This window comes from Mesitornis unicolor, unplaced genomic scaffold (genome assembly GCF_000695765.1).
Source record: "Mesitornis unicolor isolate BGI_N332 unplaced genomic scaffold, ASM69576v1 scaffold9096, whole genome shotgun sequence".
In the NCBI taxonomy this organism is placed as follows: Eukaryota; Metazoa; Chordata; class Aves; order Mesitornithiformes; family Mesitornithidae; genus Mesitornis; species Mesitornis unicolor.
In genome coordinates, this window is record NW_010190230.1 from 1 (window position 1) to 25987 (window position 25987).

Consider the following 25987-nt stretch of genomic DNA (forward strand, 5'->3'; position numbering starts at 1 on the left):
GTGTGGTCCATGGCGGCGGTGTGTGAGGGGAAGGGCGGGAAGGGGCTTTCCTTAAAAACGGACAAAAAGGTGCTCTCGAAGGGGAGAAGGAGGGAAAGGCCCAGGATGCGTTTGTGTGGTGGTCCAGGTGAGGGGCCTAACCCAGCGGCTTGCTCCTCTCCCTGCCAGGTTGTCTATCAAGTTCCTCTAAAGGAAAATCACGTCTTGAAGAGAAATGTGGATCAACAGCTGAGAATTAAGATTATATACGATAGAAGTGTTGAGGAGTGAGTATACTGTTCTAGCATCTTTTTTTGTTTTCCTCCATATCTGACAAAGGAAATCCTATTAACCACAGCCTGTTTCTTTTATTTTCTTTTATTTTGTTTTTGATGGTGTTTTTTGTTTTGTTTTGTGTTTTTTTTTTAATATAGCTTGTTACCTGAGAAAAGACACCTTATAAAGGTATGTCATATTTGCTTCCCCTTTGTGTTGGTACATATTTTATTACATGGATGAAGTTAAGTTTAAGGTTACTTTAATTAAAGACTTTGCCAGAAATTTTATATCCTCTAGTCTGAGGAACCAAGGCTTTGCGTACAGATAACGCCTCTATTCCAAACACTTCCAGTGTTCTGTTGAATGTTGTTTTGGCAGGTGTTTGCTATGTCCCAAGGTGCAAAGGTTTCAGTGAGTGAGAAGTATGTAATTTTTAAAGTCTCCTTGAAGTTGTACATTCAAATTAATACTGGCTTCCTTCTCATTTTGTCATTTTAATAACAAAATATGGGATTACTAAAACAAAGTGTTTCCTAAATATATTGATGACAATTGAACTTCTTAGGAAGTCTGAATTTCTGCTATTCTGCCATACCACAGCATCTAGCATGTTTCATGTAGCTTTGTTGTTAATGCTTTTAAGGTGAGTTATCTGCATGGCTACTGGATGACTTTTTGTTTGTTTGTTTTATTCAGAACAAACTTTTTCCACAAGCTATATCTTACTTGGAGAAGACATTTCAAGTGCGCAAATCCACGGGTACCATATTACTAAGCAGGTATGTGAAAGTTTGTTGAATATCACTTGCTATATTTGATGTTTAAAATTGCATTGTATAGCCTTTAAAATAAGAATAGGATAAGAGTGTAAGAAATGCCCTCCTGACCCCATGGTGGTAGCAGATGCTGTTAAGGGAGAATACACAGATTTGCCAGCTGTTGTGATCAACATTTGCATCTGCTACATCAGAGATGTTAAAGGGTATACATGCTGCCTGTTTCCTTTTATGTGTACTCCTGTTTACGAAGCTGTTCCTAATCTCTCTGAACCTGTACGTACTCCATTAACAACTGGAAGCATTGTGTCTTTCAGAGCAAGGCAAATAACATTTCTCACCATGGAAGTTACATTAAATATCTGTATTACAATTTGTTGGGTGCTGCAAGACTATTCTATGCTTTCTTTCAAACTATAAAACAGTGCTGACTGTCTTTCCTCTTTGATTGAAGGCAGTGTGCAACAAACCAGTATTTAAGGAGGAAAGCTGACCCTCACAGATACTGCCGAAGAGCCTGCGCAGACCATACGAGATGTGGGCCAGTTATAGTTCCTGAGAAACACCTGCAGGTAAGCTAAGCCTTCCAAGTGCTTCTTAACCTTTGAGATATTCTAGTTTGTGGAAATTAATAAAAAAGTTAATATTGCTCACTGTGCATAAGTGACCTGTTTGTGGGGGATCACCAGGTTTGAGTGACAGAATAGAACAACTTGAGATAGTGCGAGTTTCTTTGGTTTATGGTGTTGAACCAAAAGCCAAGTAAAACTGGGCTGTTTACTGTTCTCTAAGCCTGTGTTACAAAGAAAAGTACTGAGAGGATGAGATTCAAAGCTTACTGAATTGTTTCATTGTTCACCTAAGTCAATGAGTCATGTCTTCACAGAAGTAAGTTTTGATTTTTTTTCTTAAGACCTTACTTGAAGAGATTATCCACTGAACCAGCACCATGGTGCAGGAAATGCTTCTAACTTGTTTTCTTGCATAAATTTTTTATTCATCTTCAGTATGTCATCAGTAGATTCTTTCTCTCAGCTTGATGTTTAAAAATGTACCAGATTACATGTGAAATGTAATTGCTACTTACGTAAGCTGTTTCTGTGAGCCAGAATATATATATATATTTTTTTTTTTTACTTTATAGGAAATAAAAGGTGCTAATTTTGGAATATCTAGCTTGGCAGGCACTTTTTTCAAAAGCTGCTACCTTCCTAGTGCCTAATAATAAATCAAAAGGGCTAGTCATTTAAAAATTCTTCATTGAATGGTTTGGGTTGGAAGGGACCTTAAAGATCATCCAGTCCAACCCCCCTGCCATGGGCAGGGTTACCTCCCACTGGACCAAGTTGCTCAAAGCCCTGTCCAGCTTGGCCTTGAACACTTCCAGAGAAGGGGCATCCACAGCTTCCCTGGGCAACCTGTGCCAGTGTCTCACCACCCTCACAGTTAAGAATTTCTTCTTAATATCTAGTCTAAATCTACCCTCTTTTAATAGTTTAAAACCACTACCTCTTGTCCTGTCACTACATGCCCTTGTAAGAAAAGTCCCTCCCCAGCTTTCTTGTAAGGCCCCTTCACGTACTGGAAGGTCGCTGTAATGTCTTCCTGGAGCTTTCTCTTCTCCAGGCAGAACAACTCCAGCTCAGCCTGTCCCCCTTCACAGGGGAAGTGCTGCAGCCCTCTGATCATCATCATGGCCCCTCCGTGACACTGTGATCATCTTCTTCCTTCGTATTCCTTGGCTCTTATTTTGCTTAGTGTCTTCATGGGGAGTTTTCTAATCTTCTGCTGTCTTACAATAGGATTTATTCTTGGCTTCAAGCTAATTTAATTTTGTCTTGCAAAATTTCTCTCATGACTAACATATTTCAATTGTTCCATTTGAACTTTGTCAAAGCAATGCAGGGTGTACAATGAGAGTGAGTGGCACTATGGACCCACTGGCTTACCTGACCAAGAAGGAGTTCGAGATGCTGACTTTGTACTTTACGTTAGTGCCCTCACTACTGAAAGGTGCGGCCATGAAAATATCATTGCATATGCAGCCTACTGCCAACTGGAAGCTGAAATGGACAGGCAAGTATTCCCACTAGTACAAAATCTTCTCTTAATTAAACTTTCAAGTTTTTTAATTGTTTAGATGAGAGAGTTCAACTGCTTGCCTGTCTTGTATGGTGTAGCAAAGTAGAAGTCATTATTGAAATAGACAAGCACTATATTTATGTAAAACCACGAAATAGTAAAATAGTACTTAAATTGCAAAACTGAGGCAGTTAATTAAAAGCTAATCCTCCACTCTTATTGCCTACAATTTCAAGATCCTGCTTCTGTGGAAGTGATTTTTCACAAGTTTAAAGGAGGACGCAAATGGGTCCTATTCAGGTGCCTTTTGTTTCTACTTTGTTGCAGTCATTATAACAGAGTCTTTGTATCTCTGTAGTGTCTTACCTAAAGTTCAGATCTCCTATACTGTTGTCACTAACACCTGTGCAGAATGGTGAAGGTAGAGGTCGATCCTGTCCCATCCCTCCCCATTTCAACAGTAAGTCTTAGAAACTGTATTGTAAAAAGACTAATGATCGGGGAACTTGTTTAGAAGGACTTATTTTTACATTAGTCTCCATTTTTATTTACATCTTCTGCCTCTTCAAGTGAACATGATTTAAATTTGCTCATATTTTACTGAAAACAATTTAATTTTAAAACTGTCTTCCAGGCCAATAGCAGGATATGCTAACTTGTGTCCAAATATGATTTCAACACAAGCTCAGGAGTTCGTTGGCATGTTGTCTACAGTGAAACATGAGATCATCCACGCACTGGTAAGGGTTAATGTTACAAAATGCATTTCCCTGAAATTCGTGCTTGCTTCCTTGCATACCTTCAGCTTGTTGCAAGAAAATTGTTTGGTGGAGGAAAGCTCTTGCTTTGCCCCTTTCAATTTGTGGGTTAATTGCCTTGAAGTGCAGTACTTCCAGTATCGCTGGTGGGTGTGATAACTCTTTCATGGTGTTTGACTTTGCATGTGAATGTCTTGCCAAAGGTTTCAGTGTACTTGGTTTTTATCTTGAAGGGTTTCTCTGCTGGACTATTTGCATTTTATCGTGATGATGATGGAAAACCTTTGACAACAAGATATGCAGATGGACTCCCTCCTTTTAATGAAAGGTATTTTATTATTTTTGAACCTCTTGGTACTCCCATTGAAGGACGTTTTTGCATTGCATTTTTAGGATGTCTTCTCGCCTGTTGAAAACCCAACTTGATTCCATTATTAGAATGCTTTACTTTTATTAGGTTCAACCATTGCTGCGGGGTGGGTTTTTTTAGTCTGTCTTTACATTGGCGTTAAGCGCTTACATTATCCACATATTTTACAAACTAAGGCAGGATTTCATTTATCAGGGGGCTTGAAGCATTAGAATTACCCATGCTTAAATTTCGATGCTTGCTGAACACCTTACTGAATTGAGACTTGTATTATCTGTAGTCTGCCTAATGTCGGTTCAGTTCATTTTCAAGACTTATTCAAGGTTTATAGTTATGCAGAACTGACAACACATGTAGTCTGTTGCATGGTTTTTGTGACTGTTTATTGAGTGATGAGTTTCCACTTTGTTTAGTTGTAGAAATGTTCTTCTAGGTTGTTTTTTGGAGGTGGAAGGGTAGAGAGCTTTTGGCTTTTATTCACCTTCCTTTTTGTAATAGCAATTCTGGGGGTTTTTATTTCATTTCTTACACTTTTGGTAACTGTAGAAAATACATCTTGAGTCTACAGACATTTTAAAAGAATCTTACTTTGGCTTATTAATTCAGAGTTGTGTATATAATGAACACATAGCTTACAAAGGAGAAATGTTGCATAATGAATTTCACCTTGAGAAATCATGAGGAAGTACAGAGATTTTTCATAATTCTGTTTCTTACAAAGATAAATCTTTGTGCAGTAGCGTGTATTTGTGGGAAAGATTTGTAACCAAAACATTCTTCTTACAGTCTAGGTTTGTATCAGTGGAGCAATAAAGTCGTTCATAAAGCAGTGAGGTTATGGGATGTACGTGGTGGTAAAATGCTGCGCCACGCTGTTTATCTTCTGATAACACCTCGTGTAGTTGTAAGTGTGGATTAACTTAATTTTTTACACTTTGTGTGCCAAGGTTACCATCACATTCTCGAGTCATAAATATTTCTTTAAGAAGTAATAAACTAACATTGAATGCCCTTTTCCTGAAAGTATGGCCCAAAGACTACGCAACTGAGACTGTATAATTAGTTAAGAGGGTGTATCCGAAGTAGAGTGGGAAATTGACATAGTAAGGGACAATGATGGGCCTGGGAAGTAAATTACAAAAGGTTAAGCAAAACTGATGTTGTTTAGATTCCTTAGTCCTAATCTTTAGATGCTTTCCTAGAGACCTAGATACCTAGTATTCCCATTGCCTTAACAGATAGTGTTGTCACTGCTTTACTTGTGTGTAAGTTCATCCTGTTTTGTACTTTTCTCTTTAAAAGAATTGCTTTAATATTCTTCTAATTTTATTGATTACAAAGTAATGCAGTTAATGTTTTGTCATGTTTAAAAAGAAATTTGAGTGTTCTTGGAATCTTCCTTGCTTCCCACGCCTCTTATTCTCCCTACCACCTTCAACAGAACATATGCTTAAGTGTTAAAAATTGATTTTGGAAGTAAGTTACAGTGTTAATCGTATTTGGCCACAAATAGTCTTTTTGTTTGTTTTAAATCTAACAGTTTATAGAGCAAATTTGGTTTAATTACTCCTGTTTTGAAAATTGGCCATGCTGGTTAAACTATTCAGACCTTTAAAGGTGTTCTTGGGTAGTGCCACAATGGTGAGGGCTGGGCTCTTGACTGTGAGGCTGCAGCGTTGTTGCGATGCCTCTTAAAATTTTGCAAATTTTCTGCAGAAAACACTTCCCCATGCAAAACTAGTTGACATGTACAGCTTCCTAACAGAGAAGTGTTTTTTTCTCTGAAACACTTGGTGGAAGCAAGGTTGTAGTTTTCCTACATTGTTTGGGTTTTGGGGGGTTTTGTTTTGTTTTTTAATACGGTTTTTGGTTTGTGCATGCTATTCTCAGCTAATTCTGTTGCTGTTTTATTCTTGTAAACTTGTGTCATTTGTTTTCAGAAGATAGGTAGACAGATGGTTAGGCTTGGTGTTGGGCTACTTGCTGGCTTAGTCAGCCTCTGAGTAGAAGTGCTTTACATTCAAAGGAAAACAAGATGATAGAAAATAAATGCTAAAATACTTTTAAAAGATAATTTTAGAACATTAGGACTACATATAGATATCCATCTCAATATTTTGAGAGTTGTTGAAATGTTTTCTTTCTAGGAAGAGGCTCGAAAACATTTTAATTGTCCAATTCTAGAGGGAATGGAGCTTGAAAATCAAGGTGGTATGGGTACTGAGCTAAATCACTGGGAGAAGAGATTGTTGGAGGTTAGTGCTGATGCTGGGAATGTGGGGGGAGGATGTGGGAATGTCTGCTCCACCCCTTTATTTTTAGGTTTATAGTGGTATCTACTGGAGCTTTGAAAATGCAGGTGTATCAAACCTTGCTGAAATACTAAACAATAGTAAACTACAAATACTTAAATATCCCAATTGTAGATAAATCTACCTTTTTACCTTACTGCTAAGTCTCAGAGTATGATTTCAAGATAAGCTGATTACTGAAAAACTAAGCGTCTCTTACTTTTTTTCTGCAACTTATTTTGCGAAGGTGTGCTCTCTTTTTAGGGGAAAAGGGTATTCCCTTGAGTCAATTCACCTTTGTCACCCTCTGCCTCTTATACATCAAACTTTTTAATCATTCTGTCTATTCATAATCTTGACTTATCTTTATTCATGTGCCCTGCGTTTAGCTTTTGCCATCTTTACTCCAGAACCTTATCTGATCAAGGAATCCCCTATTTCCCTCCTGACATTTAAGCTAATTTTTATTTTGAACTTTGTGTTGTGTGATATTTTGGGCAGAGTTTGTAGTTATTTACACCACTGCATATAACAATAAGAAGGGAAATGCTTCAGAATAGACCTTTTTGTGGAAGTAATCTTGAAAAGTGTGTATTTCTTGAGACCAAAGTTGTTAGCCTTTCTTGCTTTTCATTAACCTTTGGTGTGGAACAGTAGTTTAAAGCCAACTGGAAAGACTGCCATGTGAGGATAATTCTAAGGATTGAATAAGATTAGCAAAAAGGAAATAATTCCTAGTCTCCTTTATACCTTTTGAGAAGAAGTTTGTATCTGAAGAGTAACCCATATAGTTTGGTTTTGGTCCTGGTCCACCTTCCATTAAGGACTGTAGTGGTGACAGACTTGGTGTGAAGTCATCTGCTCGTGGTAACTGCTAACCACACTAGTGGAGAGGAAAAGCTGGAAAACTACATGTTTTGAAGAAATAATAGAAATGAGATTAAGTTCAGTAGAAGAAATCACAAAGTTGTGTAATTAAGGGTGAGTGACTTTTGTTGTAAGCCTGAAGTTTATCAGCTGGAAATGACTGAGCAGGAAAAAGACACAGGTATTATAATTGCCAATTACACAATGATTAGGAAACTCCAAGGTGACTGGAGTTCCTCTTTGAGGTTGGTGTGAGCTTGCTTATTTTTAAATGAGGTGGAAAATTCCACTGCTGCACTAATAAATCTTCCTTTGGAGTGCTATGTTCCTTTAGTCATGTGTCCTGTGCACCTCACTCCTGAAAAGGACTTCTAGAAATTCTAGGAAAATTAGAAATCAGTCTTACACCAGACAATTAAATGAGCTTGACTTTCAGCTTACCAAAAGGAGACAGAAGAGGGGGATGTGGTTGCTACTTAAATTTGCCAGAAGGAAGAGTTTTATTTCACCTAAAGAAAATCACGTACGTGTTAGACATGAATAACATTTAGCTGGAATTTGGAGTGAGGTTTCTGATTTCTGGAATTGTGAAGCTTTATAGGGTTAAGTAAGGAAAGGAGTTGTGCTTTTGATCTCCTTCACAAAAGAGTTTGGGATTTGATTGTCAATAGTAAGAAGGGTCTGGAAATAAAATGCTTTTTTCATAGGAAGCATTTTCTTACAATAATGATTTTCGGTGGCTTGCTAATAGTAACTGGTAACTTTCAGAATGAAGCCATGACTGGATCCCATACACAGAATCGAGTCTTTTCCAGGATCACCTTAGCATTAATGGAAGACACAGGGTAAGAGTTGATAAGGATGTTTTGGTTTGGTTTTTTTTGTTGTTCATTTGTGTTTGATTTTCACTGTACTTCATTTCAAATTGATGCACTTCTGCTTATCCATCTGCAACACAGTAGATAATTGGCGTAATTAGCATTATGTGGGACAAAGAATTACGCCTAATTTTTCTTCATGTGTTTCAAAGCCCATCCATTCTTAATCTAGCATTAAAAAAAAATGCATTGCAATGCGTAGTACTGTTTGTGTCTGTTAACTTTTTTCTTAATAAAAGTCTCCTTTCAGTTGCATGCAATACATATTGATTATTTTCAGTTCTGCTTGCAGGTAGAAAGCATAAATCATCTGAAATGTCATCTTTCTGTATGCATTGTTCCTTTGCAGATCACAATACATTGCTGTTGCACAAATAAGCAATAACATTTTCTTTTAGTTCATTGTGACTTGGAAAAATAGTGTAAAATAGTGTATTTTGTTAAAGGCAGAAAGGGATGCAGTTTCCCTTTTTCTTTATTTGAAGACCCTAAGATGTAGTATGAAGTTCTTTGAACTACTGTTTTATTAATCAGAACACTAATTTTTGAAATAACTGCGTTCTTATTTCAAAATATCTTTACAGCTGGTATAAAGCAAATTACAGCATGGCAGAGAAATTAGATTGGGGACGCAATAAAGGCTGTGACTTTGTAATGAAGAGCTGTAAATTCTGGATCGACCAAAGGAGACAAAAGTAAGAATACAGTTTTTAAAAAAAAATCAGAGGAAACCCTGATGCTTGTTTACATTTGTCTTTCAAATGTAACTCAGTAGAAACAAGTAGAGGTAGATAGAGATTAACAAGGAGTGCTGTCCTAAGTACCTTCAGAACCACTCAGGCAGGAGCACTCCAAATGTATTAAGAGCAGAAACATCCACCCATTAAATACAGAGGCAGACATCTTGGAGTGTAGAATGCATTTACACTCTAAGAGGGCTATGCTTTAGAGAGGAGGGACTTAATCTAAAAGTGTTTGCTTTATTATTTTGTTCCTTTTATTTAGGAATGCAGCCTGTGTCATTTTGTGGATTGTACTTAAAGCAAGAGAAGGAGATGATAATCATCTTCAAAACAAAGCCTGCCTTGTTTGCTCGTTACAATGCTCATACATTTCTAGGATGCAGCTGCATAGTGGACCTGTTTTGCTTGTATGGGGGGTTTTTTTTTTACGTTTACAAAGCAGTGCCATTAAAACTAAATAAGTGAGTGCATTGTTACTTTATTTGCTGTCTTTATATTCTTTAAATTAGAAAGGTCATAGCCAGACAAATAACAATAATTAGCTTCCAGAGAAGTCCTGAGTGCTTCTTTAGGTGATTGACCAAGTGTGGGGGAGAATGGGAACAGACAGTCTTGACAGACTGCTTAGTGAAATTATGAAAAGCAGTAGAAATTATCTAATGTAATTTTTATTCTTTCTCCTTTTCAGGAGGCAATTAATCAGTCCATACTGTGACACTTTGAGAAGTAATCCTTTGCAGTTAACCTGCAGGCAGGACCAAAGAGCAGTAGCAGTGTGCAACTTACAGAAGTTTCCAAAGCAGTTACCTCAGGAATATCAGGTAGAATGGATCTTGCTTTACCAGCTGAGTGTTTTCGTTCTTGTGCTTTGCAGCCAGGTGATTATATTTGATTGCTTTTTTTAAAAATTCTGAACTAGTAGATGAGAGTAGATATTGTGAAAAATGTTTGCTTAGTTTATTATAAGGAGTCTGGAGGCTGGAAAAAACTCTTGTGATCTTAATAGAGCAGTGAGGCTGTCACTTGGCCATCTAACCAAATATTCGATGGAAACCTTGCTTTGTTATACAGACGTTCCCCAGAATGTTTTTCTGAGGTGTTTCTTCACCCAGTCGCGTGCCTTGTCAGTGTACGCTAAGAAATTTGTTCTGCTTCCTCCCAGAGAATGCTGCTATTGCAAAGACGGAAGGGGTGGGGAGTGATACATGCAAATATGAATCTCTGCATTTTTAAAAGTATTCTTAAATATTTCTGGCTCATCTGGTTCACAGGTATTGTAGGTTGCTGTTAACAGCATTCCTGAGTAGCAATAGCTGGCGTTCTTACAGCTGTAGTGATTGGTTCTATTTAAAAAACAGTTGTACGCTTGTCTTTGCATGAACTGCTTCACTACCTGTTTTGTTTTGCAGTATTTTGACAATCTTAATGGAGTGCCAGCAGAAGAATTGCCTTATTATGGTGGTTCAGTAGAAATTGCTGACTATTGTCCCTTCAGTCAAGAATTCAGTTGGCATTTAAGTGGTGAATTTCAACGCAGCTCAGACTGTAGAATAATTGAAAACCAACCAGGTCAGTTTTCAGGACTTGATCATGGTATTTAAGAGATAACATTTGTTAATCTGAAATGGACTTGCTGTGTGTACAAACTATTTGGATATGAAATTAGTTTTACACTACTAGCTGTGCAAAAGCTGTGCTGAGAAGCATGGCACAGCTACACATAGATGTGTTTGATTCCTAATACAGGAACTGCGTAAGAACTGGGCAGAAATTAACCCTGAATGATCCAAATAGAAGACAAAGGGTGGGGATGGGGGTTAGTTGGGTTTTTTTTTTGAGTCTGAAAAATAATTCCACTTTCCACCTTTTGTAGAGGATTTTGTTCAAGGTAAGGAGCTCTGCAAATTACCACAACATGAGCTTATCTCCTCGAGTAGTGCATGAACTTCCAATATTGCACAGCTCCTTACCTCGAACAAAATCACAGCTTACCTTGCCAGCAATCACAGCTGGCACTCCCTGGGGGCAAACATGTCCAACTCATCCATGTAGTTCTAATGAAAAGTGGGTTTTGTTTTGTTTAATCTTTTGTTTCTTCCTACTTTATATTCAAGACAGTATAATGCCCATATAGATAATAAATAATGATCTGAAAGATCACAAAAGTAAACTTTGAATTGCATGTGGAGACATTGACTAATTCTAGCATATTAAGTTGATGTGGACTCTCTGTTCCCCTTGTAAGTTGCCATTCATTATATTCTTTCTACCTCAGATCCTACCAAAAACTATGGTGCAGAGAAATACGGACCAAACTCTGTATGTCTTATTCAGAAATCTGCTTTTGTCATGGAACAGTGCAGGAGGAAGCTCAGTTACCCTGACTGGGGTAGTGGATGTTACCAGGTGAGTATGTTTGGGCTTTTATTTTTTAAAATAACACTGTAGCGAAAAGTCAGGCATAGAATGTAGGCTATGACTGGTAAACTTTGCATCTGGACACTGTACATGATCTTCTCTGCCTTAAAGTACTAGATTGTATGACATGCTTTGAAAATAAATATCTTTCAACCATAACCCTGTAGTTTAGAACAGGCATCAAGTTAAGGGAAGGCTTGTGTTTTACTTCCACGTGCTAGGGACTTCATCTGCCTTAGCCCCGTGAGACTTTCTTCACATTTCTCCTGTTCTAAGTGGAAATACTTAACTGTATTCTTACAAATCTTCTGCTGAAACTTAATTAGTCACTGATTTTTCAAAGGTGAAAAGCACTGTACACATCACTTATTTTTCATTGTCCTCCTTTCTGCAAGACTATCTCACTGAAGGTGTCACTTTCAACAACACCACAACCCTTAAAAAAATAACCATTAGCAGAAGCTGAATTTTACTTGTTCTCAGTTGATCTGCATAACTGCACAAAAAGTACAGTCAGTGCTTTAAAGCATTCTTGAACTAAATAGTTGCTCTGAATGCATTAAAATAATTGCATTCAATCTATGCTCTAATACCAGTGCTTACTGAATGTGGTGTTTACTTATGAAAAGAACCTTCAAACCCCAAAACTTATTTCTGATAAATCATGATACAGACTTGACTTTAAATCTTTTATTTTAAGGTTTCTTGTTCTCCACAAGGGCTGCATGTTTGGGTCAAGGACACTGCGTACTTGTGCAGCCGCTCAGGTCAGGTGTTAACTGTGAGCATTCAGATGAATGGCTGGATACACGTTGGGAATCTGATTTGCCCAGCCTGTTCGGACTTCTGTGACTCCTGTCCCCCAGAGCGAGATCCTCCAGCTTCTAACTTAACAAGAGCTGCACCAGTCGGTAGGTTGCCTTATTTGCTGAAGTGAAACTTAATACTGAATGTGTGAAAACTCTAAAGGTTTGTGTCAGCTCTGACAAGAACAGAAAAGGAGAGCCACGGCCTGGCAATTCTGAAATCCTAGGCCTATGAGTTAAAGGAAGATGGCAAAGGTGCCCTGCTTTTTGCTGCGCAGTCATGCTGGATAGTGGCTAACATAGGAGAAATGTTTCTGAAATGTAACTACTTCATGTCTTGTCTCCTGGTAATCGTCCCAGAAATCTAGCTTTAGGCTAGCAACTTGCCCGAAAATCTGATCTGTGTCCTGAAGGCTGTGTCATTATTCTAACCTTCAGAATTACCACCTTGGTGGGAAGTGAGTTCTCACTTGTGTAACTTCCCATTGACACATCTCACGTTCTGTAATCCAGAACATGAAAGACAGGTGTCAGTTCATTTTTTTTGAGGGAGGAAAAAAGCTTAATTTGCTGACCATCAGTTAGTGTTTTGTCAAGAACAGATGGCTTTCTAAAAAGCTAATTGATGAAAGAGAACAGTCTTTACAGATTTAAGCCTTTAACCAATCAATTCTTTAATTGTTGGATGCGCTGTCTCTACTGCAGTTTTCAAGGAAAAAATAAACCTGTTTTGTTTACCTGCACACTTGATTCTTTTTCAAAGTTGTGCCCTTGGGTATGTATGTACCATTTCAAATAGTCTTGTATTGTCTCAGAGATGGCAACATTTCAGTGGCTGGTGGAATGACTCCTATACATTAGATTTTAATTAGATTTTAGCACGAGAAAGCTGTAACCTAGGAGATTCACGTCTTCTAGATGCTTCATGTTTCTCACATTCTGTATGTATATAAAAAGATTTTAATCTGTGCAAGTTTGTGTCCATGGTTTTCTTAAGCCTCATGGCTGTGTGATTACCTATCATAAGGACAAACTTCCTGATTCATGGATTTGGTTTATACAGATCAAAAATATTAATAGGACAGTCTTCTGAGGGTCTGTGGTTTTGAAATGCTGCTTGTCGCCAGTCATGCCATAGGAAACTTACTGGTATTACAAAAAAGAGCAGGAAGTTTTTCTCACTTGTTCTCCCAGTTGCTATTAGTAAAGGAATGCAGAAATGTTTATTCCCCTTACCATTAAATACGTGTTACTTGGTTGGTTTGAATTTCTAGCCCAGAAAGCTAGAATTAATCAGTACGCGTTACTGCAAATATGTTTTTGCTCTTTGGTATGGTTTAGTGTTCTTTTTCTTATTTTATCTTCTCTTTAAGTATAAAATTTATAAGTTTTATGATGTTTTTTATTTTAGATCTGTGCTCCTGCTCGTCTAGCCTGGTCGTAACCCTTTGGCTGTTGATGGCTAACTTAATTCCGCTGCTAACAGGATTATTTCTCTGCGCGTAGAGTCAAGCATGGGGCAAGATGCTGTTCCAGGACGTTACACCATCATGTTGCACTCCTTATTGTGGAGCACTGAGGTTTTTTTCCTCTGCAGGCAGCTGTCTTCTGCTGACCCTCATCCCTCCTGGCAAGTGTCAGTGCAGACAGTAGTCAGAGAGGTACTGACAAAAGCAGCCAGAGTTTGAGGAGGAAATTTACCTTGTCGTCTCAATAAGTGCCAGTATTTTCCTGAATTGCAACCTTTGGTTTTTTTGACACAGTAAACAAGATCCGCTATGGCAACTGTGTGAGACTACCTGGCAACTCGGTCAAGATCTGAAACGAGAACTCTTCTGTAATAGAACTGGGGGTTGCTTTTTCGTTATGTCCTCTGCGTGACTGGTAGCAAAGCATCTGGAAATATACCTCAGTGGTTTAGTCAAAAGCCATGTGAAAATCAGTTGTCATCACTGCTAATAACCCAGGCCTAAGCAGGTGTGGGAATTTTGTTTGTTTTGTCAATTCTTACAGTTTATGGGGGGAAGAAATCACTTAATGGGAGATGCCAGAGGTTGGCCGTTGTCTCCACAGCTGGATTCTGCAGCTTGGAGGGTTCTCAGAATTCATACCACTTCGCAGCAGAGCGGCCAATTCTTGGGGTTCACTTAATCCTTCCTATGTGCACAAAGTGGAATTTCAAACTGGTAACCAAGACAACTGTCTAGAAATCCCATTCTCATTTAGCATGTGCCAGTTCTACTGTGAAATTTAATACATCAAATGTTTGAACATTCTCAGAGTAATTTGCTAGGCAAATGCATTTCAGTACTGTCACCCAGTCTAAAATTGGGATAGCTTTTCTGATTATTTTTCATTTTGTCAGTTTGTTTATTGAATAATGGCATTATTATTTTTTTAATAGTATGAACACTATTTAATTTTAAAATTCATTTAAATTATATTGAATATAACATAAATATAATTTAGTATAAATACAGCTGTTTTCACTTTTTGTTGAAGGGCAAACAGTAGCAATGGCAGCTATAATCTTACAGGACCATATGGACTTCTCTAGACCAAAAACTATACTGAATGTGTAAAGACAAGTCTAATCTGTCTTTTCTCTTTTTTCACTCCACTGTTTCTTGGACATATAGTTGATAATTCAATTCCTATGGATTATTTCAGTATTTGTAATAAGTTAGAGAATCAGACATTTTGAACTGTACGAGGGCACACCTAGTTGCAAATCAGTCACTTGATGGACAAAATTTGTAGGAGGAAAGAAGTGAGCAAAATCTGTCTAGCTAAGGACAGTTGCTCCATAAGACACTTAGAAGGATGTTTCTATTTGTTTCTGTCCCTATATAATGTGTTAGAAATAATCCTGCTTGGAGTAAAAGAAACCCTTAATGGTCCAGTCCATTGTCTGCCCTGTTAAGTTTCATTCTTGGAAAAGTGTTAAACCTGAGGGAGCAGATATGGCCGGTGCATTAAAAGATGCGGATGTAGTGGAAAGGTGATGGTACTCTGCTTCTTAAATGTGCTGTGATGGTAGAATTGTCAGTGACGAGACCTTTTTGTAAAATGAAAGGCCAGGGATGGAAGGGGTAGGCAGTAAAATTTCTTTAGCCGCAATTGAACTTATTTAACAGTATGACATCCGTTGTAATTGTAGGCAAGTCTTTGTGCCTAGTAGGCTTGGAGAGGGGCTGTCTGTTTGTTTTGCTTAAACTGATTTATGATACTGCTGAGGTGAGTAAGCTGCATCCTAAAGCTGTCTGAAGGCATCACAGCTGAGAGAGGACCTTGCACTGGGCTGGTTCCCCTTCTTAACTGGAGGTTAAGTTTGCTTTGAATTAATACAAGGCCTAGGTTAGCCTTAAATAGGTGTTTCTGAGAAGCAATACAAGTTAGGAATCAAATGCTTTAGAAGTGTACAGGTTTGAATTAAGAAACAGAATAATTAGCAAACACTGATTATTTTAATATATGCACATCAACAGTCGGTGTAAATTGATCCCTTGAGAAAACAAAGGTTTGAGAATACATCTTGGGTCCCAGAGGTTGATGTTGTATTTTTTTTGTCTGTTGTGCAATAATACGGTTTAAATGGTATCACTCAACAACCATGCTTTTGATACTTGAAAAGAAATTATTGGTTATTTTTTCTTACTGTGAAATATTTGCACTGTCTGAACTTTCTGGTTAACTTTATAACTGTTAAACTTTTTTACTGGTGTTAATTTATTGTGCTCGGTATTTGATAGGCCAGTCTCCTAAGTGTGAAATTTGTCATATTTAATTGAATATTTTTATCTTCTACACAGTTGTTTATCTCGAGGGCTTTTTTTTCTTTTATTCTCTCTCTCTTCCTGAGAATTAACTGAAAGATGGCTTAGAAAGTCGATGCTTACCTACTTCTGAATTGTATGCATTAATTAAAGAAAGAGGCTGTAGCACGTTGTGCCTCCAGGGAAAAATCTTATCTGCCTGTTGGAGCTCTTGTGGTCAGATTCACCAGTACCTGCTGAGTAGCTGTGTCAGTGAAGTAAAACTATTACTGCCTTAATAATCTGAGATTTCAGTTGTAATTTCTTTGACGTGCAGCCCTTCGACTGACTGTGAACTGCAGAACTGGATGTGACTTTGAGGAGTCAGGGGGGAGAAGGTACGTTAGCCAGCAGAATCCACCATGCTGTGTCTCGTCAGTGTTGGCAGCTGTAGCCGTGCTGGAACTGCCAGGAAGTGTGTCAAGGTCAATTTGAAGTGAGGATGAGTTGGTGACTGTCAAAAAGTGTATTTGAGTAAAACTGACTACCTCAGATCTGTCTGTCTTTGAGTTCAGCTCCTAGCCTGCTGTGAACTTCCAAATCTTAAGGTGAATTAAGTAAAAACACATCTCAGGTTTTTAAGAGCAAAATCAATATAGTAGGAAGCATGAGCCATTTTTGAGTGTGGAACACGGCTAAAATTGTAGCTTAAACCAATCAGTTATATAGCCTTAAGTGTAGTTTTCCTCATAAAAGTTGGTATTGGTTTTAAATAAATACAAAAGTTTGTAAGCCGCTACATTAGGTGCCCTGAACATATTGTGGCATCTCTTACATGTGAGAGCTTTGAAATGTAGCCCAAATAAGCCTTTGTGTTTTCACCACGGCAGATAGGAGGAACCCTGGAAATAGGACGAAGAGATAAATGAGTTTGCTTGTCGGTAGCAGAAACATCTTCAGTATTTCAGTCCACAGTTCTAATTTTTTAAAAACATTCCATGTTTGCTTATGGAGGTAAATCAGTCGTGCATTTTGTTTGTTTATTTTTAACCTCAGTAGTTCAAATGTGTCACATTTCAATCAGAAGTGGAGGCAAGTCATACTTCAGGAACACATTTTTCTAATGTTTCGGACAATGACAAGGAGGAAGGAGAGCTTTTGGCTGGGGTATGCAGCAGATAAAATGACACTGAAAAGCAGGCAGTTCATTCCTTCTGAAATGAGCTGAGGTCTTGGGAGACTGTCGCAGCCTTGGATGTAGATTAATTACTGAAAGATAATGTTGACCCCCGTTAATGGACTGTTGGTGCAGTGCAGCTTGTGTGATGCTGCTGTGCACTGGTAAACTAGGAAGACTGTCGCTTAAAAGCAGACATACCCAAAATCCCTTCCAAGGGCCAGTTGTTTTTAAGTCTTCCTGTCCTGCAAACCTTTCTACTTGAATTTACTTCAGGAGAGAGGGGGTGTATGTGCTTGATTCCCCATATTTCCTAGGAGTGATTTTCAGCCAGCGGAGCAGGTCAAGGGCTTTCCCTTGCGAGATTCGCCATCCAGCTTTCATTTGGCTGAATGCATCGCTCCTCAGGATTTGGGTCTATTTGTATATTAAATAATGTGATCTCATGCTAACAAGACTTCCCAAGTGTGAATGTTGCCTTTTTAATGTGAAGAGATAAAACAACTGTTTTGAGAGAACTGGCTGACCTTGAACATGTGTTTCCTATTTTGGTACAGAATGTAAATATAGAACAAACTTATTTTGCATAGATTTTGGCTGGGTTGAGATATAAGGGCTACTTTTTTTATTTATGGAGTAAAAACTTCCTTATTTTACTGTGTAAAAAAAAAATGTCATACAAAAGAAGAAAAATCTGTTCATCAATAAAATGTCTGTAGAAAATTGAATCTTCTCATCCTTTTCTTTGAGAGCTGACAGTTATTAACTGCAAGAATAAGTGCAATAAAGGACCACCATTACAACAGTCATTTATTTTTGTGAGAATTTTGAAAATTGAATACATTCTGGATGTAAAACGTTCTGTATTAGTAGCTCATACCTGACTTATCAGAAGTCCAGCCTGCCAGTGAGGTGAGGAGGTTCCTGAATTCTCTATCCCATCCTCATCAATTTGATACTTCAGAATTACGCAATAGTGAAGTCTCTCTCCACTTGAAATGGAAGAGCATAATTCCCCATTTTGTGCAAAGGATTTGGCCCCACGGTTCCCATTTCAGCTGGAGGAATTTTGGCGTTGCCCTGTGGAGCCCTGAGCCGTTGGCTGTGACCAGACTGGGAGCTGGAGGAGAGGAGCCACCTTTGCTGCTCTTCAGCAGGCGTCAAGGATGCTGCAGCCACTGCTTCTGGTGCCCAAACCAGCATTGCTAGCTGTAAGACTTAGATTTTTACAATCTATTTATAATTACATTTTTTATATAGATAAATATATATTACTCTGACAAATGTGAAAGACATAACAACATTCCTCTAAAATGCAAAGTGGAGACGATTTTATAATTAACTTTTTTTCCCTAAGCAATATATCAGCAAATACATAAAGTATTAAAAAAACACTGGCCTTCCTCTGCTGTTTTGGAAAATTAAAGTAAAGCAAAAATGGGTTACTCGGTTTTTGTTTGCTTTGTCCCTAAATAGGAGCTTTCCAAAAGGGTATTAAAGCTTATAAAATGTGCCGCTGTTCACCTCTTGAGATGATTTTGACTCTGAAAAACATCAGGTACGTAAAGTTACCCAAGTTTAAAAACTTTCATGTTTCTAAAATTAATGCCATTGGTAGCAAAATATGAACCAGTTTGTGTTTAAAATTCAGAAAGAGACAGAGATCTCTCTTCTGGAGAGCAAGATGTGTTGCTTAAGCTACAGCAGGATGAGGGCATTGGTGTGAAGCCTGGAAAGATGTGGGGAGCTGCACTGGTGTCAGCCCAGGGGAATTTCACAGGGGGGTTAAAATGCAGCCCAGTTTCAAATGCAATTTTACAGGATTTTTGTGCGTCCGTAGCGGTCATTTTCATGCATGTATAAAAAGGCAAATATCACAGAGGAGTTTTAACTTGGTACATCCTCCAAAATAACAGCATTGCACAAGCTGCAAGCTGAGTTGTGCATGCATCCTCGTCAGTCTCCAGTTCTTCCCCTTTCAGCTCGTACCAATTAATGACTGAGTTGATGAGAAATCCTGACAAATATGTGTATTTGGTTATTCTATTTTTTCCTGTATTTCAACAGAGTCCAGTAAGTGTAATGAAGGTCAGATGACTATTGAGGATTCCTAGTGTCCTGAATTTAAAACGCACAATGTCCTTCACCCCAAAACCTCTTCTTTTTCCTTCCCTCCACCCCTTAAACTGTTTGATTTATACATCTGCTGAACATTCACGTGTGTCTGTGCGCAGTAACAATACCTGGTTTTCCAAAGAGACTTGCATTGGGAAACAAAATCAAGGAAGGACTAAATGTCACAAAATACAAAATGTTATTTGTTTGAGGGGAGGTAGAGAAACCCAACGTTTGCCCACATGATTGCATCCTACTGCTGTCAGACCTCTTTTTTTAACTATAACTTTTTTATTTGGATGAGTTTTTCAATTTTTCTGCATCTTGTGCTGTTCTGTAAGCAATCTTAGTAGGCAAAATGTTGAGGTTCACAGGAGCTGGACTGAGCTCTTGTTATGGAAATTACGAGGGGAACAGTTTTCCATCAACAAGAAAGCAGTTCTAGGCAAATGCCCACCCCACTAACTCAACTCAAACACTTAAATTTTACATTCATTTCCTGTTCCTTGGGTATAATGTTGAAATTAAAGGCAGATTTTTACCCCCAGAATGAGGATGTTAAGTACACTCCTTGTTGTTTTTACAGCAAGCGTTGTCACACAACCTGTTTTTCTACTTTATTTGCCATGGAGTGGACAGAAGTCCTGGAGAGATGAGAACGTGACCAGGTGAGGAGAGGGAATCTTTAGATGTGCACCGGGTGGTTCCGCAGGCACTCAATGAAATTCTGGATCGACTGACCCTCGTAGCAGATCTTGTAGATGGTTGTAAATATTGGAAACCTAAAAGAAACGTGTAGCAGAGAGAATACTTTTTAAAGCTTTTATAAACATTTTCTTTCCATTTATAATGGGGAAAAAATATCTTGTTTCATTTTTTTCTTTCCTACCTTAAAAGTAAAGTGGAAAATTTTTCTCTTTACAGTATAATTTTAACTTGGAGGTGCCTTTACTGGAAGACTATGCAGGGCAATTAAGAGGAGCTAGGGGCAATTCTTGAGGGTAACAGCAGAGAAGAGCTGTTCTGGAGACAAAATTCCTATTCAGCATTTTTTATTTACAAAAAATCTTGACATGCATGTCCTCTTTTTCCTCCTGTGTACAAAATGCATTTATTCTTTGCCTTCATTCCTGATACCTAAAGGACTAAAAAGAATGAAAATGTCTCATGGTTTTCTTTTCCTGGCTTAAAGGATTCTTTTCCTTTTGCAAGCCGTCTTAGTCATTATCTGGTAAAAAATGAGTCCACTGAATGACTTGAAGCTGAGTGTATAACTAAGTGCAATTATAGGGTACTTATTAAATCAAGTTTTGATTGAAAGGTCACATCTTGTCAAAATGAGCTTTTCTCTCTCATTTTTGAAAGATAATGCCACTCAAATCTTCTACATCTGTTACGATTCTAATAGGGTTTTTTAAGTATTCATTTAGCAGTGTTTGACCTCTCAGTACTGCTAATGTATGAGAGGGAATGGGATGGAGGGAAGTTTAGCTTTTCCATTGTTTAAGCTGAGACAGAGGTTTCGAATTATAAATAATCGTACATCATCCCAAACAACTAGAAGTACTCCTTGTCTCAGCATTATTTGTGGCACTAAAACATTGATATCAGCGCCTATTACCTATTCAATGTGTATAAAATTTTTGGTTTAGGAGTGTGCTCCTAGGTTATCTCAGTATAAAATTCAGTTAATGTTTGCACTGAGGACAGTATCGCTGCAAGCTGTAATGGTGATACACTGAGAACGAGAAACTCTTTGATCGTATTTGCAGGCTGACTTTGTGTATGCCCTTCAGTCTGGTTTAGGGGAATGGGGATGTCTGGGTAGCTCCTTTGGATATTTTTGTTTGCTTGTTTCCTGTATGTGTGTGGCTTGTTTCTTCTAAGGCTGTTTTGCCTTCACCCCATTCTATTGACCATGGCCATGAGGAGTCAGGCTAAGCTGAGCTCTAACGGTGGCCCAAGATGTAGAAAGTAGTTGTTGCAGAAATAAACAAGATAATTAAACACGAGTACTCTAAGGAGGTTATGAATCACTCATAATTTGTTGTTGATTCAGTTCTTTAAAATCAAAGCACTTACTTATCGAGCATATTTTTCTGTTTCAGAATCTTGTAGACTTCAGCAGAAGTCAGAGGACCTTGCAGCTTTTGTCCGTTCAGCATCTCATTTTCCAGTTCCTCAATGGACTAGAAGAGAGGAGACTGATTACTTGGATCAGAGGGGATACTGCTGCGATACCAGCAGTTATCAAGAACGTAAACAGCTAATGGTGCCTTTGTAAAACACAGAAGGATTTCTTGGTGTGTTAATGTAAAATATTTCAAAATCCTCCTTACTTTTCCTGTACGAGCGAAAGCTTCTGCTACTTTTCTGTTGCGTCCCCCGTAGCAGGTAGTGATGAGATCAGCGACGCCGCAGCTTTCCAGGAAAGTGGCTATTGATACCGGTCCTCTGCAGAACATCTTGGCAAAGGCCACCATTTCCATGAGGCCCAAACGTATAACTGCTGCCTTTGTATTATCGCCAAAATCCAGTCCATCGCAGAACCCAGCTCCCACTGCTACAATGTTCTAAAAACAGTTTAGTGTGAAATATCAAGAAGAGAAGGAAATGGTCAGGCAAAACGTGGTATATCAGCATGCACTGAGCTTTAAGAAAACCCTACAAATCTGTCTGCACCCCGTTCACCAGAAGAAAGTTCAATTAGGTTCAATTTCCAATGGCCGTGAGTTTGTTATGAGGAAGTTGGACAGCTAATTACTGTTGAAGAAATGTAGCTGGGATTCTAGAAGATTTATTATGAAGTATTTTGTTATTCTAGTGGGCAAAAATCAAAGCAGCTTGTTTAATATAGTAATATTGCAATCACGTAGCATGTACACAATTAATGTTTTGTTCTTCTGCTAGTTCCAAGTTATGACTTGCTGACCTTTCTGTTTTAACTATTTAAAATATCTCACACGGAGTCATGCCTTTCCTAGGTTTTCTCTGTGGGTCTCTAATTTACACAGGGATGGGTTCTAGGCACAGATGCAGTAGATCAAATTCTGGTTTCGCCTGCAAAAACAGTCCACAGAATTGCTCTTCTCTACAGCACTAAACAAATCTCTCAGGATCCTAAAATCTTCATAGCTCCTCACCATTGTCCTGCATGTCTCCCTTCCCACCTCCCAATTCCCAGCCCCCAAGTGAGACCCTAAAGATGTGTAGTTCACTGTAAATGAACAGGTTAAACAAGACCAATTCTTTCCTAGCCAGTAATCCCCACTCCTCCAAGGAAAGGTGAATTATTGAAGTACAGATGATTAAATGTATTAAAAAAGCACAAAGGATCACAGGCTGGAGTCACATTCAAGACATTTAAAAGCAAACTCAATCTCACTCAAGTGCCCCCTCGTTGGAAACCTGGTGATTTTGGTGTTGCCCTGATCCAGCCCGGGATCAGATGTGCTGTCAACACAAAGCGTTGCTTCTGAAGCGAACTTTCTATCAGGTTACCACTGGAACCACGGAAATAAGTTATTCCTGGGAGCTACTCTATGTAGTAGCAATCTTTGTTCCATGTGCTTACAATATACAGACAAGAAAATACAGTGGACTAAATCCTGCCCTCAAAGGTAGAGGTGCCTCCAGTACAATAAAGATAAAAAGACAAATATTTTTAAATGCTTTGCCAGCAGTTACATTTAAAGTAAATTTTCTCTTTTTAATGGATTGGAAAATAGGCACACAAACGTCTTGTCTGTGCTCACTCATCAGACGGTGGCAGGACTCATATTAGACCCTGTGGCTAACAGAAGATTCAGGTGAGGGTAGAATTTGGCCCTAATAAAAACATTTTGGTTTGAAATCACTCACTTTTAAGGCTCCGCAAATCTCTACTGTATCAGAGTCAAGCACCACAGTAATCCTGAAATTTGGAGTCTGCATTAATTCTTTAAAGATCTCCCCTTGTTTTTCGTTTTTGCACCCTGTGGGGAGGAAGGATCAAAGTTAGAGCATTTTTGCAATGTTTCGGAGTATGCACAATGAACTGAATCCTGGAATACGGGCCCAGGGACCACTTTAGGTTTTGTGGTCCTAAGTAACTGGGTGTTGCTAAACAAGAGATTTGTGTGACAGCAGTTCCAGTGTTAAAGGTATGGAAGAGCCAGGGCATTGACCAAGCATTGCTTAGTAACACTTTAAAAGAGCTTAAAAGTAGATAGCCCCTAATGCAGCTTTCTGACTGAGAAAGGTTGTATAACCACAAACCTTGCAAAAGATATTTACAAACTGCTTTGTACAGCACAGTGCTATAACTGCTGCTTTGAAAATGTAAACTGGTTTAGTTGCTAAGTAGTATTATGGGGTGCAAGTGATTAATACCCAATTAATTCCCAATTACAGGGAGATCCATGGATGATGAAGCTGAACGTTTGCACTGCTGGAGCAATTTTGTTCCCAATTCCACAGGTTCATGCATCATGTCATTACAGGGTTAGGCCTAGGCTTTGAGAGGAAGGGTAGGGAGCTCTTGGCGATAAAGGGGCTGAGGTTTGCCTTTATCCAAAGGGCCCCTGGTCAGCTGGGCAAAGGCTTCTGAATGGAGTTTCACTTAATTTTCACAGAGGCAGCTTGGTTTCCTTCAGGGAGGGCTCAGCAGTGAGTTGCACTAGCCTGAGGCACTGCACTCTGGTAGCTGTGGGGTTTCTGCCCCATCTCATGAGAAACCTTGGGTTTGTTTCTTGTTCTTCACAATAATTGATGCTGAGGGATACCCAGCTCTTCGAGGTGGCTGTTTCTGGGCTATGTGGCTTTCTATGAGGACTAAAGGTCTTTGCAGTCATCACAGCATGACTTCAAACTGGGCCAGAAGTTAAATTTCCCCCCAAGACAATGAATATTGCTCAACGCCCCTAATCACGTCCTGTCCTATTTATGCTTACTTGTTCTGCCAGCAACAAATGCCCACAGGTACAATTTTCACTGTTACTGTCATGTTTGCAAGGCCAAGGAACAGTATTGCAACAACTTTTTTTTTAACCTTTCTTAGCTATGGAAGGATGTAACTTTAATTTCAGCTGACTTAAAAAATCAATGGGTTTTAAAAACCAGTGGATGAACTTTTAAAGTCAGGTCAGACCCAGTTCTGGGAGGATCTGAGGCTACATCGTGGCAAGCAGTCTCAGTGAGAGGGAGGAACAGAATGTTACTGGGGTTTTGTGTTTTGGTTTGAGTTTTTTTTTTTAAAAAAACAAAGAAATTTGAAGATAGAGAAATACACCTTGGGGAGCATGAGCACAGACGAGCTTCAGATTACACTTCTCTGTCTAGACTGTATAATGTATCAACTGCTCATGTACTCGGTGTTGAGCTGTGCAGACACAAAAGGTGAAAAGGGGACCCTTGCCAGCTCCTACAGAAACAGGATTAAGCTGTAAGTTTTTAATGGATTAAATTAGCCTTCAGCACTGAAACCTGCTGTCAGTTTGGATCTGATCCTGTCAGCACCAAAAACTCCCTGGAAATCACGTTGCCTCCCTGAATGAGCTCAGTGGGCACCACGCCACTTGAGAACCATACGGGACCGACTGCATGCCCCTGCATCCTCCAGAGGTTACGCGGTTCCCAGCTACAGGTGACATTAAACCCCAGCTCGCGGCTCCAGTTGGGTCTAACTGCAATAGTTACCAATGGTGGTTTCGCAGAACTTCTCATCAGCCACTTCTTTGGCTATGTTGGCCCCCATAAGCACACTGACTTCTATTTTCAGTTTCTCTCGAATGAGGTCAGATACGAGCTTCAGGCCTTCGGGACCCTCATCAACCCCCTGAATAAAAGACGATAGTCAAAGCCAAGTTATGAGAACAGGAAAATGACAGCAGTAAGAGCACTGTTAGAGCAGAGGCTGTCCTATTGCCTGCAGCTCTCTGGTTTTAATTGGAAAGAATTGGGTCTTACATTCACTAGCATTAGCCATTAATACAAATGTTCTGGGTCTGTACTTTGATAACTGCAAACTCCAGACAAGTTCAGGGAGAAGGTAGTGACAGTCAAGATAACCCTCCAAGGGGCCTCACATCCAGTGCTGCTGTCCTGAGGCATTATTCGATGCTGTATTTTTTTCCTTTATGTTAAAATTCTGTTGTACAGAACCAGATTTTAAATTAAGCCTACAAGCAGTGGCTTTTTTGCAAGACCTAAGTATTAATCTGAATGCTTCTTTGGTATTAAGGAGTATACTGAACTGTCTTGGGGGTTTTTTTTAAGCTAAAGAAAGAAGTAAATTTGCAGGAATATCCTTCCTCTCCCACCCTCCTCTCCTCTGTGTGCTGCTGCTTGTGAGATAATTTCTATGGGGAATGAAAGGGGGGAAAGAGCTGGTATTGCAGTCTGAAAACTTGAATTACATTCCTTTCATTACAATTTTAAATTGGAAATTTTCTGTAATGCAATCAAAAGAAGCAGCGGTAGACTCTATTCCTATGCCTTGCCTCTGGCTTTTAGTTTGAGATTCTCTTAAAATATTGATTCCTTTTAAGATTATGATAATCTGGTACTGCTAACCTTAAAAAGAGATTCCTCAGCTAATGCCAGATTGAAATCACTTCACTTCTACAAAATCATTAGTGTTATTGTGCCATTTTAACGCTGCCCAGAACAGCTTTAGCATGTACTTGAAAGAGGTACTTTGACCCAGCACTCTTT

General features: G+C 38.8%; 2 protein-coding genes across 2 annotated transcripts in view; one reads left to right on the forward strand and one right to left on the reverse strand.

Annotated features, from left to right (window-relative positions):
- Positions 1-9: 9 nt before the first annotated feature.
- LMLN (leishmanolysin-like (metallopeptidase M8 family)) lies at positions 10-13753 on the forward strand. The gene is made up of 16 exons (XM_010186340.1): positions 10-266; positions 414-444; positions 955-1037; positions 1489-1606; positions 2932-3110; positions 3751-3856; positions 4108-4202; positions 5031-5148; positions 6392-6499; positions 8171-8247; positions 8865-8975; positions 9712-9844; positions 10433-10592; positions 11299-11429; positions 12142-12352; positions 13659-13753. The coding sequence occupies exons 1-16, from the start codon at positions 10-12 to the stop codon at positions 13751-13753; spliced, it is 2013 nt and encodes a 670-aa protein (XP_010184642.1).
- A 6226-nt stretch (positions 13754-19979) lies between these two features.
- LOC104542126 (glycerol-3-phosphate dehydrogenase [NAD(+)], cytoplasmic-like) overlaps positions 19980-25987 on the reverse strand; it is an 8611-nt gene continuing 2603 nt past the window's right edge. The window contains exons 3-7 of the mRNA XM_010186339.1: positions 24971-25109; positions 23156-23268; positions 21634-21867; positions 21377-21483; positions 19980-20076 (exon numbers count right to left, since the gene is read on the reverse strand). Of these exons, the coding sequence (XP_010184641.1) occupies positions 19980-20076; positions 21377-21483; positions 21634-21867; positions 23156-23268; positions 24971-25109 (690 nt within the window). The remainder of the gene's footprint in view (positions 20077-21376; positions 21484-21633; positions 21868-23155; positions 23269-24970; positions 25110-25987) is intronic.

What these genes read in the sequence shown, in the direction of transcription:
- LMLN (XM_010186340.1), top strand. Translation starts at nt 10, where the DNA reads ATGGCGGCGGTGTGTGAGGGGAAGGGCGGGAAGGGGCTTTCCTTAAAA. An exon ending in AGAAAAGACACCTTATAAAG is followed by an intron (nt 445 to 954) that starts GTATGTCATATT and finishes TGTTTTATTCAG; the next exon opens with AACAAACTTTTTCCACAAGC. An exon ending in AGTTACCTCAGGAATATCAG is followed by an intron (nt 9,845 to 10,432) that starts GTAGAATGGATC and finishes TTTGTTTTGCAG; the next exon opens with TATTTTGACAATCTTAATGG.